Here is a 16,136-nt window from a genome sequence, read left to right on the forward strand (position 1 = left end):
GAGTTCAAGATGCAGCAGCCGTTCTCAAGACACTTTTACTAAACTGAAGAGATACAAAAAAAAAAAAAAAAAAAAAAAAAAAAAAAAATCTGGAAACGCTTCTTATATATTCGTGACAAAGTTATGCAAAGAGTACAATAAAGAAAACATTGTTCTCCCTGAGATACCCAGAACTTCCATATTCCAGAACCTGAAAATCAATCAAAGGTTTTATTTTTTCCTTACATGTGTTCTGAGGCATTAGGAAAGAGATGTGAGTACTGAGGGGCTGAATCTTCAGGACCATGAGGAGCAGCATGGCTTATAACCATCAGTACGGGCCTGTGAGGATACATCTTCTTTGATATTCTAAAGAAGGTAATACTGTCATTGGTAATCAGATCAGTCAGATAATCCTGCAAGTAGAAGCAAAAGTATAATGAGACACTTGAAAAGGAATTTCAAACTGGGGGGCCGTAGAAAGGAGAGATCTGAGGTTTCATAAGAAATGGGAAAAAAGAAGCTACTTCCCTTAGAATGGTACAAGGAGGAATTAAGATACAGATGTTAAAAACTCAAAAAACTAGAACCAAATAATTATTTTTTCACTGTCTAGAAATAAAAAGACCAACAGCTTCCATCTTTTTCTCAGAACTGAATGGCACTAAGGGAAATCAGCACCCTTTCTCCCTAAAGTGGGTAAGTACATTATGAAAAATACAATACTAAATACAATGACCAGGCATGAATTTAAAAAAGTTATCAGTGTCAGTATCTTCAAGGAGTATAGTCCAACCTTATACCATAAAAATACTTTGAAAATCTGAATGGCTTGATGGTTTTTTTTCTTTTTTAAACCTCCTTCTGAACCAGAAATCACTAACATGAGAAGATGGTGGGCTAACTGGACCAAAGAGTTCACTCAATATTACAGTGACAACGTGATAGATATATAGCTCAATGACAAATATTGTTGAGCATTTAGAAAACTTCTTGTAGAAGAGTTGGACTATCTCTGTGTTTTCTAAGAAATATTATCATTCTTATGATATCTGCAAGAGCTATAGGTATTGAAGACGGGATTTTTAATGCCAAGCCATGCTCTCTCTCAGCTGCTTCCCAGGAAACACTACAAACATAAATACCCCTCAAACATGAGTAGGCTATGACACTACACCTTAAGAAAACCCCAAGTAACTGTCATGTCACAGCAGAATGTAATATCAGACCTAACATCTGCCTCTGGTCAAGCCAACAACACCGGGTGCGGTACAGACTGGATTGCACTTCCTTTTGCAGACAGCTTCCTGTCCATAGTTAAGACACTCGCTCCTCCTCACCTCTGTTAACCGCCTTGGTCTGAGAAGTCAGCTTGTCATTCAAAGGAAGCCTTTTCCATGGACTATACATACTTCCCCCAAGTTATTTCTTGTCTATCCCAGAACAAGGCTGGCCAAGTCTCCATTTACCATTTTACACACTGGTCCCAACACAAGGCATGAGATTAGGAAACTGCCATGATTATGACTGTTACTGGGACGGCATTTTCACTCTAAATAGGCATCAAATGAAGGACTGCCACTCATAAAAGTGCGCAGGGGAAGGGAAAACGTGCCAAAGCAAAACTGACTTCTGAACATGCTTTCAATGCCCGAGACAATATTCACAGTTGAGAGAGAATACTTAAGTGCCCTCAAAAACACGCTGCCGTTACCCTTAATCTTGCTGCTTTTCTAAGCTGGTCAATCACTTTAAGCATGCAATTCATCTTTGATTTAGCCTTTAGAAGAGTACAGTTTTCCAATTTCATTTTAAAGATACAGGTTTCCACATGGTGAAAGTGAAAATCACTGCCAACCCAGGATTTACCAAGCCAAAACACCAAATAAAAACATTTAACTTAACTGATTTCTTACAGGATTTTTTGAAAATATATATTGTAGAGGTTGTAGTTGCACAAAGTTAAAGTGAATCTAAAAAATGCTGACAGAAACTGAAAAACAAAAATTAAAGTAGAATATGTCCTGTAAGAAAATCTGAAAGAATTTGATTTTCAGAAGAGTTTAGCAGTTACTTCAGAGGACAGAAGAATCAATGCTATGGGCTTTTTTCTAGTTTTGCACCAATACATAATTAACATTAATGATGCTAATAGAAAGGACTGAAAAAAAATAATCTGATCATATTGGTCATTGCTGGAAAATCATGTTTCCAGCAAGAAAAATGGCAGGAAAGAAAGAGAAAAAGTCTTCCATTTCAGCTTCTGTTTGCTCATTTGAACTCCAGTGTTAGCATCAACCAGTGCCGTTGTTCTGCACGCTGTTTTCTACTGTAGCTGTTTATTATGCAAGAACATGAAGATTATAAAAAGCTTTTATTTTCATCATCCTTATCCTTTTATTTATTACAAAAGTCCATAAGCAAAGCTAAAACAAGTGAAAACAAACACTTTCAAGTCTTGCATACACAAAACAGAGCTAAAGGTATTGGAACATAAAGCTCCCTGTTGGCTCCTTGGCACAATGGAGATGGAGAACAGCGCCTATGGAATCACTCGACCGACACTGTTCCACACAAGTTATATTCCCATCATAACTTTTCCGTACACAGCTGTAAAGATTAGCTCTGTCGTTCTTCATAGAGCAGAAGGAAAACAGAAGACAAATAATTCTGTACAGCAGTTTGCCCCTTCCCCTTAGCAGCTGGTGATGGAAAAGGCAACCCTAGAAGACTGAAGTTTTATCTCTCAGCACAAGTACATCCAATTATAAAAGGCAAATGGGGCAAAGGAAAGTGGAAATCACAGACAGGAAATCCCAGACATCAACCTTTTAAAGGAGAAACTGGCTGTGAACACTATGCTAATGCAACACAAACAGGAAGGCAGGATTTGCGATCAATAAGAGAAAGCGAACAAAACACGTGTTAAACAAATATACATTACAAACCACTCCAGAGTAAATCAACCTCCTTAGTTATACACTAAACCTAGAGCAGTTTATGGACAGATGGAGTTACCATCATATACTTCAGAGTCACTTCTGCCTACTTCAGGACTTCACTAAAGCTGGTTCCTTTGGAAAGGAACACTTTTTATTCCTGACTGTAAACAGGTATTGAGCTGTAACATGTTCGATGAGGAAAAAATAAAACTGCATTTGACAATGACTATGAAGCATTTTTGTGAGTTTGGTCAGGATATAACATCCTTGAAAGGATATTAAAAAACACATTCATCTGTATGCACAGAAATATAAACGTAACAAATTCTCCACTCATTCGGAATTGCCATAAATTGTACCAAGATTCTGTGAATGCTACATAACATCGTTGCTGTGAAAGAAGTTCTTTAAACCAAAAGGGTAGGTCTAGCTGAAGGGAAATGGATTCTTACCTCATTTTTGTTTGTGTAACTCCACTGCCACAATAATTATCATACAGAGCACAGAAGTAGTTAACATGAAGCATTTAAATCTACGTCCACATCTTCAGCTTGTAATATTTACCACAGTCTAAGAATATTTAACTTGTTTCCACTGTCAGTAGCAATGTTTTCGGTAACGTAACCCTCCCCAAATGGAAAGTAACCGTGTCCCAACACTACCGGTACTGGTTGTAGATAATGTTACACATAGCTGCTTTCAAGTACAAAGAGCGACTGAAACCATGAAGTGCAGCTTTCTTGTGGTCATGTCCAAATGTTAATAGAAATAAATCAACAGGACCTACCCTGGAGTAGTCATATCCATGCTTCTCCTTCACGCCATTTCTACAGAGCGTGTAGTTGTAAAATCGAGAATTTTTAAGTAATCCAACCCACTCTTTCCAACCAGGAGGCACATAGGAGCCATTGTATTCATTAAGGTACTTTCCAAAGAAAGCTAGGGGTAGAGAAAGCAGAAACATAGCAAGAAGGCATAACAGAAACACCATAGTCAAATGTACCTTACAGTGACTTTTCTAAAGACTGATTCATCAACCGAATTAGTTTACTTACATAAACTTCCCCTCTCGCCCAATTTCCCACATTACGCTACAGGAGAATATACAGAGAGTGGGAACTCGAGTTGTGGGAAGGTGTAGTGCCTACATAACAAGAACATGTGTAGCCATTCAGGACACTGGCGGTTTTCAAGTTGTGAGACAGGTTATTGCAGAACACAACATACCTGTAATACCTACTGCCTCAATGGCTTCCCTCGTAGAAAGAAAACCCACCCTCTGCACTCCCATGTAATTGATCAAATAAAGTGACAGCAAGCCCATGCATGACAGTCAAAGCCCTGGCTGTTACCGCCAAACACTCGACTTCCCTTGAGCTCGGCCTCTCTATTCTTTCAAGTACAGCACCTGACAAAGTTGGTTAAGCTTTTTAAAGTGCCCAAGTTAAAAAATATAAAACTGACAACCAAGGCTGAAACCAAACAAACAATTAGGGGAAAGACGCACCTTTTCCATCTCCAATTTTTCTCTTGCACAAAAACTTGTGCAAGAAAAACCTGCATCACGCTGCTCCCTCCTGCCTGCATGGGACTAGCACATTCCCAGAGGTGTCGGCAGCAGCACAAGTCTCTACAGACCCCAGCCACAAGTGTCACCACCCCAGAGAACACCCTACAGTGCAGAAAGACTGATCCCCAGAAGAATCACCTTTTGCAACACAACAAAACACAGGGAAATCACGATGGATAAAGAAGTGGCAAAGGCGATGTGAAACCAGCAGCAGAAAAGAAAACCAGATGGAAGCTATGAAGTGGAGTGGGAGACTACAATTTCTGCCTTCAAGATTACACAAAAGAGAAAAGAGGAGAGAAAAAACACAGGGAGAAGGCCTGGGTTATGAATAGATTAAAAAGCTTTCTCACTCCAAGGTTGTGAACTGAAATATAAAAGCAAGCCTCAAAAAGCTTTACTCCTCATTGCCTCTTTTTCTCCGCCTTAAAAAACCCCAAAATAAACAAACAAAATCCTGCCCAAACCAACAGACAAACAAACCACCCCAAAACTAAGGAATTAAGAAGCTAAACTGTACATCTGCAGGGCAAAGCAAAGGACCTCAAAAATAAAAACCAGTGAATTAATTCCTGTGCTTTCCACATCTTCCTCTGTTCACTGTAGTCATGTTCCAGGAGGACTCTCCATTTCAGAGAAAATTTATTCATAACCTTCAAAATATTCTCCTTAGCAGGCTTCTTTTGAAACTTGAGAAACTGAGTTGACAAGGTTCTCAAGTACAATCTCCTGCTGTTTCTGAAGCAGGTAAAGGTAATGAATCTTTGGTGGGGGGCAGGGGGAGAGGGAAGAAAAAAAAAGGTAAAAAATACCTTATTACCGCTGACATCCCTCATAGTGGAGAACTCCAGATTTTAACTGGAGAACAGAAATGAATACCAGCCTCCAATTACGGCAATTTCCACTTAAATTTGTATAACAGCATGTCACATTTAACTACATGAATGAGGATCTCATTTTCACCTTACTATCGCTTTGCACTTGTAAAAACCCTATTTCTATGTGTTCCCATAAATTTAGCTTCCAAATTAAGAGAGGTAGACTGAAAATGTAATAAAGGTTCACCAAGATCTCGGACCTAAATTTAAACATTAAGTTAATGTAAAAAATATAAGACATAGGAACACCGGGACACTTGCAATAGCCATGCAAGTCAGTAAAAACTGCAGGATCTTGAAATACAACCACCGAATATAAAAAGTATTACAACAGACAAAGCTCAGTAAGCACCAATCAAATAATCTGTGAAGAATAAAACATCAAGCCTGGTTTGGTACTCATATGCTCATCGGTATCGGACCCAGGAACAACAAATGGAGGGAAACAGCAAGCAATTAATAAGATATGTGCACTTCCCCTAGTTTATTTCTTTCCAGATTAATTCAGGTCTTCATTTTATAAAAACAAAACAAGGAAATCACTTATTTGAGACAAAGACTTTGAAGTAATAACAAACAAAACTCACGTGAGTAGTTAGAGAGAAAACAATGATCTTGTTACAATTACTATTCAAGGCTTATACTAGTCAATGGAAACATCAAATAACTATGAATTCAAGGCAAAAAGATGCATACAGTTAATAACAAATGTAATACAATGCTGCAGTACATGTACACTATAAATAACACAAAAAGAAACAGGTTTATTCCCATTTCTCATCGTGACAAAAGGCATTAGCAAGAAATGTAACAAAACCACTGTCACAGGCAAGGACCTAAATCTGATGTCAGGGGATGCAAGATGGAATTAGATGTGAAACATATGCTACATGTTTTCTGAAATCCTTTCTACATGATATTTGTTCCTGAGGTGCACACATGCAAAGAGTGTGCGCACATTTGTTTCTCAGGAGTACAGCTCATCTTGCCAATTATTCCTAAACACCTTTCTGGGAATTGATTGTCTAGAGAAATCGTACCAGCTGACTGCCCCAAAGCACAAAAGGAGCAGTCCCTTCTCTCTTACTCTCAATTTGCTTAATATATCAGTTCTATGAAAAAAGTCAAAACACTAATTCCTTTTCACAGCATCTTTCTTGGGTTTTCTGCACACTTCAAGTAATTGTAGGTCATATTCTAGGTTTGCTAGGCCTTCAGTTCAAACATGCACAGTATTTTATTGCCACCTTCTGAAAAACAGAAGTCTTGGGATTTTGGTTGGCTGTTTGTTTGTAAATAAAAATTTCCTCAAGTGAAAGTACAAGGAAGCTAAACCAACACTTAAGTTCTGGTGTTATGCACTGCTGCAGTCAAGAAGAAATCAGAATTAAAATATTATATACATTAGCCTCTGTAGTAGTAAGTCTAAGGAAGCTTTCAGATGCAGGCAGCCTTGATCTTACCTGTCCTGTACCCTGTGTTGTTGAGGTACACTGCAAAGGTACGTACTTCATGCTGGGCCTGCCAGGATGGAGAAGAGCAGTTCTCATTGTTAGTGTAAGTGTTGTGGTTGTGGACGTACTTCCCCGTCAGGATAGAGGAGCGAGACGGGCAGCACATGGGGGTGGTCACAAAGGCATTGACGAAGTGAGCACCTCCGTGCTCCATGATACGTCTTGTTTTATTCATCACCTGCATAGAGCCTGAAAGAGGGAAAACATTTCAGAATTGTCTTCTTGTTTCAGTCACAAGAGCTCAGGTGCTACTTTAGAGACCAGAAGGAAGCACAAGTAGTAAGGGCACTGTTATCTCTGAGTGAACCCAAATCCAGAGATTCCTCACTCTGCCTCAGTGAAGTTCTCCTATCGTTTCAGTAAGGACTAAACACTGAAGTCCCAAGTAAAGGTCTGACTCAAATGTGTTGACATAGGTCACAATGCTTCTTTCATTTCTCTCTCTCTAAATCCAGGATTTACAACCACAACTATCTGCAGCATCTCCACATCCTCTCTGGAGCTGCTAGCACCATTTCAGCAACTGAGGATGAAAAGCACTTTTTGCAGCAACCCTGACCAAAGCTTGGAAACTCCATAAGTGTAATTTAATCTTTGGTTTCACAATAAACCCGACATACTACTTTTGGTGCCAGCCTTATGCAAAAGGCCGAGAGTTGTAACCACAGAATCACTTAGTTTGGAAGAATATTTAGTTCAAACTACTGCTTGAGAACGGTCTGCTAGAGTTGTTCTCTAGTTAAATCATTCTAATCCTTAACGTGAGGTGGTAGTTCTGTAATTGTCACTGAATCGAAGACACCGAAAAGCTCCCATAATAATTTCCAAGACAGGTTCACTGAGTTCTAGCTATCTGCTTCATCCATTCTGGTAACAGTCTTACTATCTACATTTTCTTAGGCTTGATTCTGCAGAATCAGGTTTTTAGATTGCTACTTGGGGCACGTAACACTATGTTTTATATAACCATTGTCTAAAAACAAATAAGCAAGGGACTTGGATGAATTGGGATAATATGAACTAAAGTATTTTTGACAACAATTACTGAATGCCACAGTGCTGCCAAATGGTTTTTCTGTTTATTTAAACAGAAACAAACTGTTAAAAACTTTGGTTCTGGTCAAAAGTCTTTACCATAGACATCCCCCCAGATGTCATCCACCTAAATCTGGATCCATAGCAGCGCTCTTCCTAAACCCAGAAACACCAAGGATCATAGAAACAAGAAATTTAGTTTCCCTCCTCTATCAGTGACTAACAGTTAAAACTGCATCAGAGTAAGTTAGGAAAAATTTTCTTGACCTAGGAAGAATTGCAATTTTCTGAAGAATTTGTCATGGCACCTGTCAACAGCAGGACCTTGCAGAGGAGATGAAACGTGTTCATCACCAGCCCTCCCTTCCTGTTCTGAGCAGGGAAAGCCAATTGACAACATGGAGAGGAAGGTACGGGCTCATGCTGGAGTAGGGTTGGGGTTAACTTGCCCAAGGCTGAGGAGGATTAACAGTTCAGCTGTAATCAATGCATCCTGCAACCATCTGGCACAAACGATGTTGTTTCTGTCAATAACGGATTTAGGTTTCTTCTAAGCTCTTTATGCAGGGATTCATGATGAAAATGCAACAGGAAGTTGATTGATACAGAGCACATTGATATAACCAGGAGTCAAAACCTAGAGGGAAAATGCTCAGAAGCCACATACGAAATCTGACTCTCTGGCACCATGAAGGAGGGTCAATTGCTATGGTAGGTCATTCTACCTAAAAACTGCCATGGCATTAGTTTGAGACCACTTTGTTGGAATGAGTACTTTAAAACAAAAAATCAAATCAAATCAGTTTGTGCATTTCTCAGGTCAGAGCACGTCACATCACTCTGTGACAAGAACCAAGGCAAGTTATTGCCCCCTTAGAACTTGCTAAACTTCACATATCAACATGGAGTTTCTGAAGAAAGCAAGATTTTACTTTCTTGTTTCTGTAATAGCTGTGGGTTATGTGCTAGTGCTTCAAGGTACTAGCAACACAGATAGTTATAACAGCTACTTATACATTATGTGAGCCTGAAAACCCTGGATGTTTCCTCTGTGGTATCTTATGAGCTAGCCCAGGCATAGACAGGCAGTCTGAAAGAATGTTTTATCATCCCAATATTGAAACACAATTTAACAACCCCTTTAAATGACAGAGGCATCTATGCATAAATAACAGTACATGTTAAGACTCCCCTTGGGGACAGTAAGCTTCTTTAATAAAAGAAGCTGTACTGCTGTAATGACAATGCCCTATATATCAACAGTCTTTAACACAAAAACATATGATCTAATCTGCTTCTCCAGCTCGAGAACTAATACAGAGTGACAGGGCAGTGCAAGGTAAAAATCCAGCATACTCTTCTGTATAATCTTAAATAGGCCAGCTTTAAATATTTTAAACAACATTTAACCAGCCAACCAAAACTTATTTTCTTCAGTTTACCTCCAAAACACAGACATCCATTCTCTGGCAGATTACTTACGTGTTAATCAGCAGGTGCAGCCTTAGCACAACACCTTCTGAGCTAGAAAACCTTCTGAGGTTTCACTAGTGGATGTACGACAGGAAATCATGCTTTGAAAGTGCCAACATTTAATTCAGAAAATGTTCTCTTACCCATCTAAAACCACTGATAATAAACAAAAATCTAGCGGTTAAAATTTCAAAGCCATTTTAGGAAAACATTTGTTGGACTACTGTGAAGATATGGAAGTTTAATCAATGTGATGTGTTCAAGTTACTCAGTGAACAAAGCCAAGCAAACTTTATGGTGAAACACTTCACTTGAAACGTGTGCTTTCCAGAACTTTGCTTTCCACATCTTCACAGTTCACCTCAGGGATAAAGCTGATATTTTGACTAATATTAATGGAGAAAATATACCAATTATTTATGAAATAATGCTGACTTGCTATTAGTTGTGTTTTGTTGGAGGGAATAATTTATGTCTTATGGAACTCCAACTGTTGAAGAACTTGTATTAAGTATCAAGTGATTTGCTTACTCTGAAACACAACTTCAGAATTTCTTTTCCAATGAACTGAAAAAAAAATTCAGTTAATTTTAATTAACTGTCCCCTAAAGACTTAATCTTTTTATTGTATTTGAAACTCATTAGACACCCTTTTAACATCTTAATTTCCTTTTCTTCACTCCAAGACACATTTAACAAAGCTCTAAAGCCCCATCTCCACATATGATAACTAAGAAAAACTATCTTCCATGCTACTTTCATAGCTTTTCAGAGGAAGGTCTCAAAACCTACAAATCACCTCTCACTCAGATTTCTCTAATATGGTTGAAATAGCTCCTAAATAATCACATCTATCTCCAACTAGATTTTAAAATCAGCAGGTTTGTTAAAGCCATAGCAGTATGGTAGGCAAACCTAACTCAACTGGAGATGCTGAATCCACCACACAAGGGATATCAGCATAATACTAGTTTGGATTTAAATGGCTCTAATGGGGAAAAAGTCCTTGTCCCTAATTAATTATTCCTTGTCAGTATAGTCCTCTTCTTTGTATTATGCTTGTCAACACAACTCTTTTTATTAGACAGTCTATCAAATATGTGTCAGTAGTTCTTGGTGTTCTCATTTGTCATCTCCCATTTGTAACCATTACAATCTACACTCATTCTCCTTTAATGTCCTTCAGAGATTCTGCATTCTATCTACCAGCCCTTCATCAGTATTTTCCTTCTTCCAATACAAGGCTGAGGTTTGGTTTCCCAAGTAAAACTCATGATTAATAGTAATGCAAACTAAAAGAAAAAAAAAGGGAAAAAAGGAAAAAAAGAAAAAAATAAAAAATAAAAAGGAAAAAAGAACAAAAGAAGAAAAAAAGGAAAAAAAGGTAGAAGAAGAAGAAAGAGAGGACAACACTGTCTTTCTGGTAAGCTCCACCTGCTACTGGCACATAGCTAAATCTATCTTTAAATAAGTAAAGGAAAGGCTGTTAAAGGCACTCGAGATTGTATTGTATTCCCTTTCACCTCCAAAGGAGCTCCAAAAGAACAATGAAAGCCAAAACATCCATCAGTTACAGAGTATTCTTAAAGACAGATAAAATCTTACCCACAGCTTTCTCTGCTACGCTTCCACAGCTTCCAACTTTTCCTTGGCTTTTATTTGTAACTCACATCTTGTTTTCATCTTTCTTAACTGCACTAACCACAATCACCACAAATGGCAATTTTGATTAACTTGGACAGCTCACCAGACAACTGACAAGAATAAAAATTAATTCAAACAAATATTGGGTCTCCCAAAGCCATTAGTGGCAAATGACAAATTTCCAATCTCAGCTTCGTCAAATGGATTTTCCTTAGTTAGAACCTAATTTGCGGGGACACATGCCCATTATCCTTGAAATTGGAAAGCATCAAGTTATCAGAGAAGTGAAATATACTGCCCAAAGGACTTAGACAATTGCATCAGAAACACAAAGGCTAGCATGAAATAGAAGACAACACATTTTTTTAGGACCACCTTCCATGCCTGCAAGAAAATGTACTTAGGTTCTTTGGGATATACGTTCTTGAAATTGCTTTGTTTGTGATCTAAATAATCATTAAAAAAAAGGTGACAACAACAACAACAACATCTGATCCTGGTAAATTGAATGGCATTTACTTTGATGAGATTACATCCATAGCAGGCTTTCTTAGCACCTCGGAGAAGAATGTGACATCTATGATCCTGCAGAGACACAGTGCTATTGATATGAAGGAAGCATCCGTAAAAAGACTGCCATGTTGCTGTGGTTAACTTCTCAACAGGATGAGTAAGCGCATGAGAAGCACAAATCTATTCATTTTATGTTCTATTCCTTCTGTGAGGTCTGTCTTCCAAATTTTCCTATCCATGCTAGAAATCGGATGCAGAAATATCTGGTGGCAAAACTCCCCCCACCAGACTACACATAACACGAGTTCTCATTTTTCAAATGACTCAGGCTTTATACACACGAGAGTAATTCTAATGCAAAATTATCAATGTTAACTGGTTTGTGTTCGTCACTTCTCATAACTAAAGACAGCATTTGGTAAATACAAGCTTGTTCAGGTAACACAACAAAAGCCAAACCCTGTCAGTTAATTCATTATTCCAAATCATTAGGCAAAGCATGTGTTTAACCTTCATCTCCGTTCTTCAACAATTAACATAGTGTTGATAACAGAGTAGATATTTTCGTTCTGTGTCATTTTGGTCAGTTATCAACTACACATCTAAAGGGACAATTACAAGAATAGTATGACTGTGTTAGGTAACATTTAAGTAAATGAAATGAAAATTGTGTATGTAATGAATGACTGCAATTACACAAAAGAGTCAGGACAGTTACATGATGCAATTATCAGCCGTGAATTTAAACCTACTGTTTTGGCACACAGCTTCCCAAGTTATACTTGCAAGTGCCAGAAGCAAAGTTTAAGTGTTAGGATGAAGACACACAGGCATGTACTGTGCATTACCACAGAAACAGGAACTTTAACATTTTGGGACTAACTTTTGCTGTCCTTGAATTGCAAGCAGATGGAAAGGATGTTCTACATAAAGGCAGGTTTAAACTTCTTCTTCCTATCATTTTTCACACTGAAAAAAAATTCTTATTTTGAACGTAGGACTCTAGCTTCAAGAAAAAACAGTGTCATACTCATTGGCTAAAATTCTCTTTACACTGGGCTCTTACCAAGTTCTACATCCTGATCATCAGTAAGAACAAGGATGATGTTTGGGCGGATGTTTCTGCGGTCTCTTTGAAATCTTCCCTTCAGACGCTGATTTAACAGGAAACTTGAACTTCCATCCAACAGTGAGAAAACAGTCATCGTGAATAATCCAAGGACAATACTGTGCTGTGCCATGTTGTGCTGATTTAATGTTCTTTCTGAACAAGGTAGCTGAACGGCTTCTATTTCTTTTTCTTTGCAGGTCTCCTATAAGGGAGAGGGAAACATGTATTCATCCATATTTTCACCCCTCTGCACCCATCCAGGAACAGCCAGGTTCCCCTCCAAAGAAGTAAAAAGCAATCTCCTTGAAATAATCTTACCTCCTAAGAAAAAAACCTAAAAAAACTCCCAAACAAAAACAAAGCAAACACTTCTCTTTCTAGTGCCAGCTAGAAGCAGAAACTTGAAAAATTCAAATCATAAGCTGTTATCAACGTAGGCAACAAAATTTCACTCAAAGCTCAGATCTGGCAGCAAGTTCAAGGATTTAGCAGGGTTTCAAATTCTTTTGCTTTCATACATATAAACAGCAATCATTTTCCTTCTTCCCTCCAGTGATCTGTTTACATATGATATTTTTGTTTATATCGAAGATGCAGATGTTGAAGAGAAAAAACCCCACCTCTATCATTATTCTTAAACAGGACTGTAGCAGAATTAACTGAGCTAACAACATATTTGCAAAGTCAGAGAACACTCAGACAGAGGATCTGATGTACACTGATTTATACACCGATTTTTCTCACAAATTCCATTGAAGAGTAAAGCTGCCCTGATCTTGGATCTATGATATGATGCTGTTTGAAGTCTACTACAGCTTGGATGTTAGTGCAAGATCCCTTTAGCTTTTCTGTTGGCTTCCAAGAAGATACACTTTTTAAAAATACCATTATTAATAATGAAGACATTTGAAGGCCCATTATTGCAAATGTTTGGGAATGGATGCACCAAAGTGAATTCCACTGCCTATGACTGAATTGCAAATCGGAGCACATTCCTCAAAATTGACTTGATTGCAAAACAGAGCACATCTAACTGGTGCTACTCCTGTTAATGAGGCAATAAAAATTCTTAGCAATTCCTACAAGGAGATTACAAAAAATGAATTAGCATGCTGAAAAATCTTTTTGCTCAATCATCTGATATAAAGGGATCTTCTCTTGCTTTCAGAAATCAAAATAACAACATGAAGATGTACTGAAAATATCAAGTACTAACAATTTCATCAGATCCAGCAATCAATGAGTCAGGTTTTTTTATGAATTCCCAACTTGCCCCATCCTTTTCTGGACTGGTGCCAATGATCTCTTGCACGAGAAGAAAAATCAATTAAAAATGACGCAAGAGAGACTCCCTGTTTTTGGTAAAGCCCCAAAATGCCAGAGCAGAAAGAACACAGCACAATGTGTTTTACACTAAGAAACATGTTGGCTATTCTGTCCCTACAGAAGACAGTTTTTACCCCAGCAGATTATTTCATAGCCACATTATTACTTCCTCTCTGTCAGTAATTACTCTTTGGGAGATACTTTCTTAATCAAAGTTTTCATGCAATAGCAAAACCACTGGTCTGAAAAATTATAGTCAGTTTCTGTACTCATATAAGAAATGAATTTTCACACAAGCCAACGGATACATTTCTATACTATGATGGAATATTTATTTAGGCTACTTTCCAAATTTGCACACTGATAGGGTTTTGAGAAAATGAAAAATCCTCCTTCCTTCCTCTTCTGTCCAGGGAGTTTCACAGGCAGGTGAAGTTACCTTATTTTCTGAGAAACTAAAAATTTATTTAAATATCCTAGCATTTGTTCTAATGGGTAGGGAAAGAGCTTTCAAATGGTACATATGCAGCTTTAGTATCTGCTGCTGCTGCTCATAAATATGCCAGGCTATAGCAAAAGAAACACTGAGAAGTCAAATCAATTTCCATTCCCTGTACTAAGAATTCCATCTGCAGCAGTACAGCTGGGAAGAATCATGTCAGAGTCAATGTGTTGCTACTGTCCAGAGTAGTCAAAAGCAGCTTGAGAAAGAAACCCGGATCTGTTTCAACAGGGGAAGATAGAAAGAAAGTTTGCTTAGCAGGCACATATTCTTGAACACAAGCTTTTTGAGGGAGGAGGTAGAGATATGCCTTCTGCTCTTCAGAAACTGCTACGTATGTACTTTTGTTTAAAAAAACCCCAAACCTGACAGTATAGATGTTTTCATTACACAGAAACATTTTTCTGAAGGTCTGGAAGTTCATGTGAGTTTTCTTCAGTCTATACTAGCCAATAGCTTCTCAAAATAAGAGCATCGGCTGACTTTTCTTGAAGCATTTGGAAGGCTGCCCACTCTTACTGTATCTGGTCACAACTACCTTCACTACAGTGTTGTGCATTTAACAGTCTTTCTTACATTTCTCTCATCTTCAAAGCAAATGCACGGAAGTACCCTCATGACCTCATTGCCTCTCTCCCCTCAGCCAGTCTCTTCCTCAGTTTATGGCCCCTCACGCACTCCATTTGTAACTAAAATTAGCCGTCCCCAGCCCAGAGAGCTGCTTAGCTCTCTGTGAAATACTTCAGACATTTGGGGATGCATATAAACTGCTCTCCTGCAGCTATTTGATCCACGCTTGTATATTTGTGGTTAAAAGAATTAGTGATCTCTGAAAGGATACTGCGAGTGGAAGAGAGAATGTCGTAACAGGTACAACACGCAGGTACAACACGCATCTTCCACCAAACCTGTCACCTCTTTCTCATTCCCCTACAATGAATATTTTCCAGCTATTGTGATGTGTTATGTTCCCATTGTTATCAGGGGAAGTAGTCCTGGGAATCAAGTCAAAGTATGCAATTATGTGCAAAAGTCATACTAATAACTAGGTAAGAAAATTAAAGCCATTTTAGAAAAGAACCTATTTCTCTATGTTTTCACAAGACACACATGCCACAGCTAACAGCATATACGCAGGACAGTCCAAAAGCTAGCTTTAAGTAGTTATCAGAATAGCAGCACAAGAGCGTCTCATGGATTGCTAGTGGCCAAAAACAGATTGGTTTTTTTAACCCTCAGTCTTCCATGAACTTCTGGGAAAAATGAGACAAAGTTTCTATTAACAGTCCTTTTCCCATTTCTGTTAACAAGGTTAATCTGCAAGTCACAGATAAAGCCAGAACAGCTCCACAGCAGTGCCCCAATCTGCCTTGATTTTAATATAGCACAGTCTCCAACGATGCATTTCGATCTGAGTGGTACAGACGGCCCACCGCAGGCCATCCTCCAGTGTTAAAGATGCTTTATCTATAGGGGTTCTCACGAGAATTAGGTATGCCTCTTACTTTCTTCCAGATTACACATACAAACTTAACAAACCTAGTCAGTCATGTTTTATATTTAGGGAAGTGCTATCAGAAATTTATGAAATCTTCTTCAGATGGGGCATCTAGCTGAACTTTCTCAAGCCTATCAAACTTCTTATAAAG

At 38.3% G+C, this 16,136-nt stretch overlaps 1 protein-coding gene across 7 annotated transcripts in view; it reads right to left on the reverse strand.

Moving 5' to 3' along the window:
• SULF2 (sulfatase 2) overlaps positions 1-16,136 on the reverse strand; it is an 82,772-nt gene that overhangs the window by 34,775 nt on the left and 31,861 nt on the right. For all 7 annotated transcript variants that reach the window (XM_066199301.1, XM_066199300.1, XM_066199302.1 and 4 more), the window contains 4 exons: positions 12,615-12,861; positions 6,833-7,072; positions 3,709-3,860; positions 226-395 (listed from right to left, as the gene is read on the reverse strand). In XM_066199301.1, coding sequence (XP_066055398.1) covers positions 226-395; positions 3,709-3,860; positions 6,833-7,072; positions 12,615-12,789 — 737 coding nt within the window. In that variant the 5' untranslated portion in view covers positions 12,790-12,861. The remainder of the gene's footprint in view (positions 1-225; positions 396-3,708; positions 3,861-6,832; positions 7,073-12,614; positions 12,862-16,136) is intronic.

The sequence above is a fragment of the Chamaea fasciata genome, unplaced genomic scaffold, assembly GCF_029207755.1.
Source record: "Chamaea fasciata isolate MVZ Bird 193981 ecotype frontalis unplaced genomic scaffold, bChaFas1.0.hap1 SCAF_17, whole genome shotgun sequence".
NCBI classification, from domain to species: domain Eukaryota; kingdom Metazoa; phylum Chordata; class Aves; order Passeriformes; family Sylviidae; genus Chamaea; species Chamaea fasciata.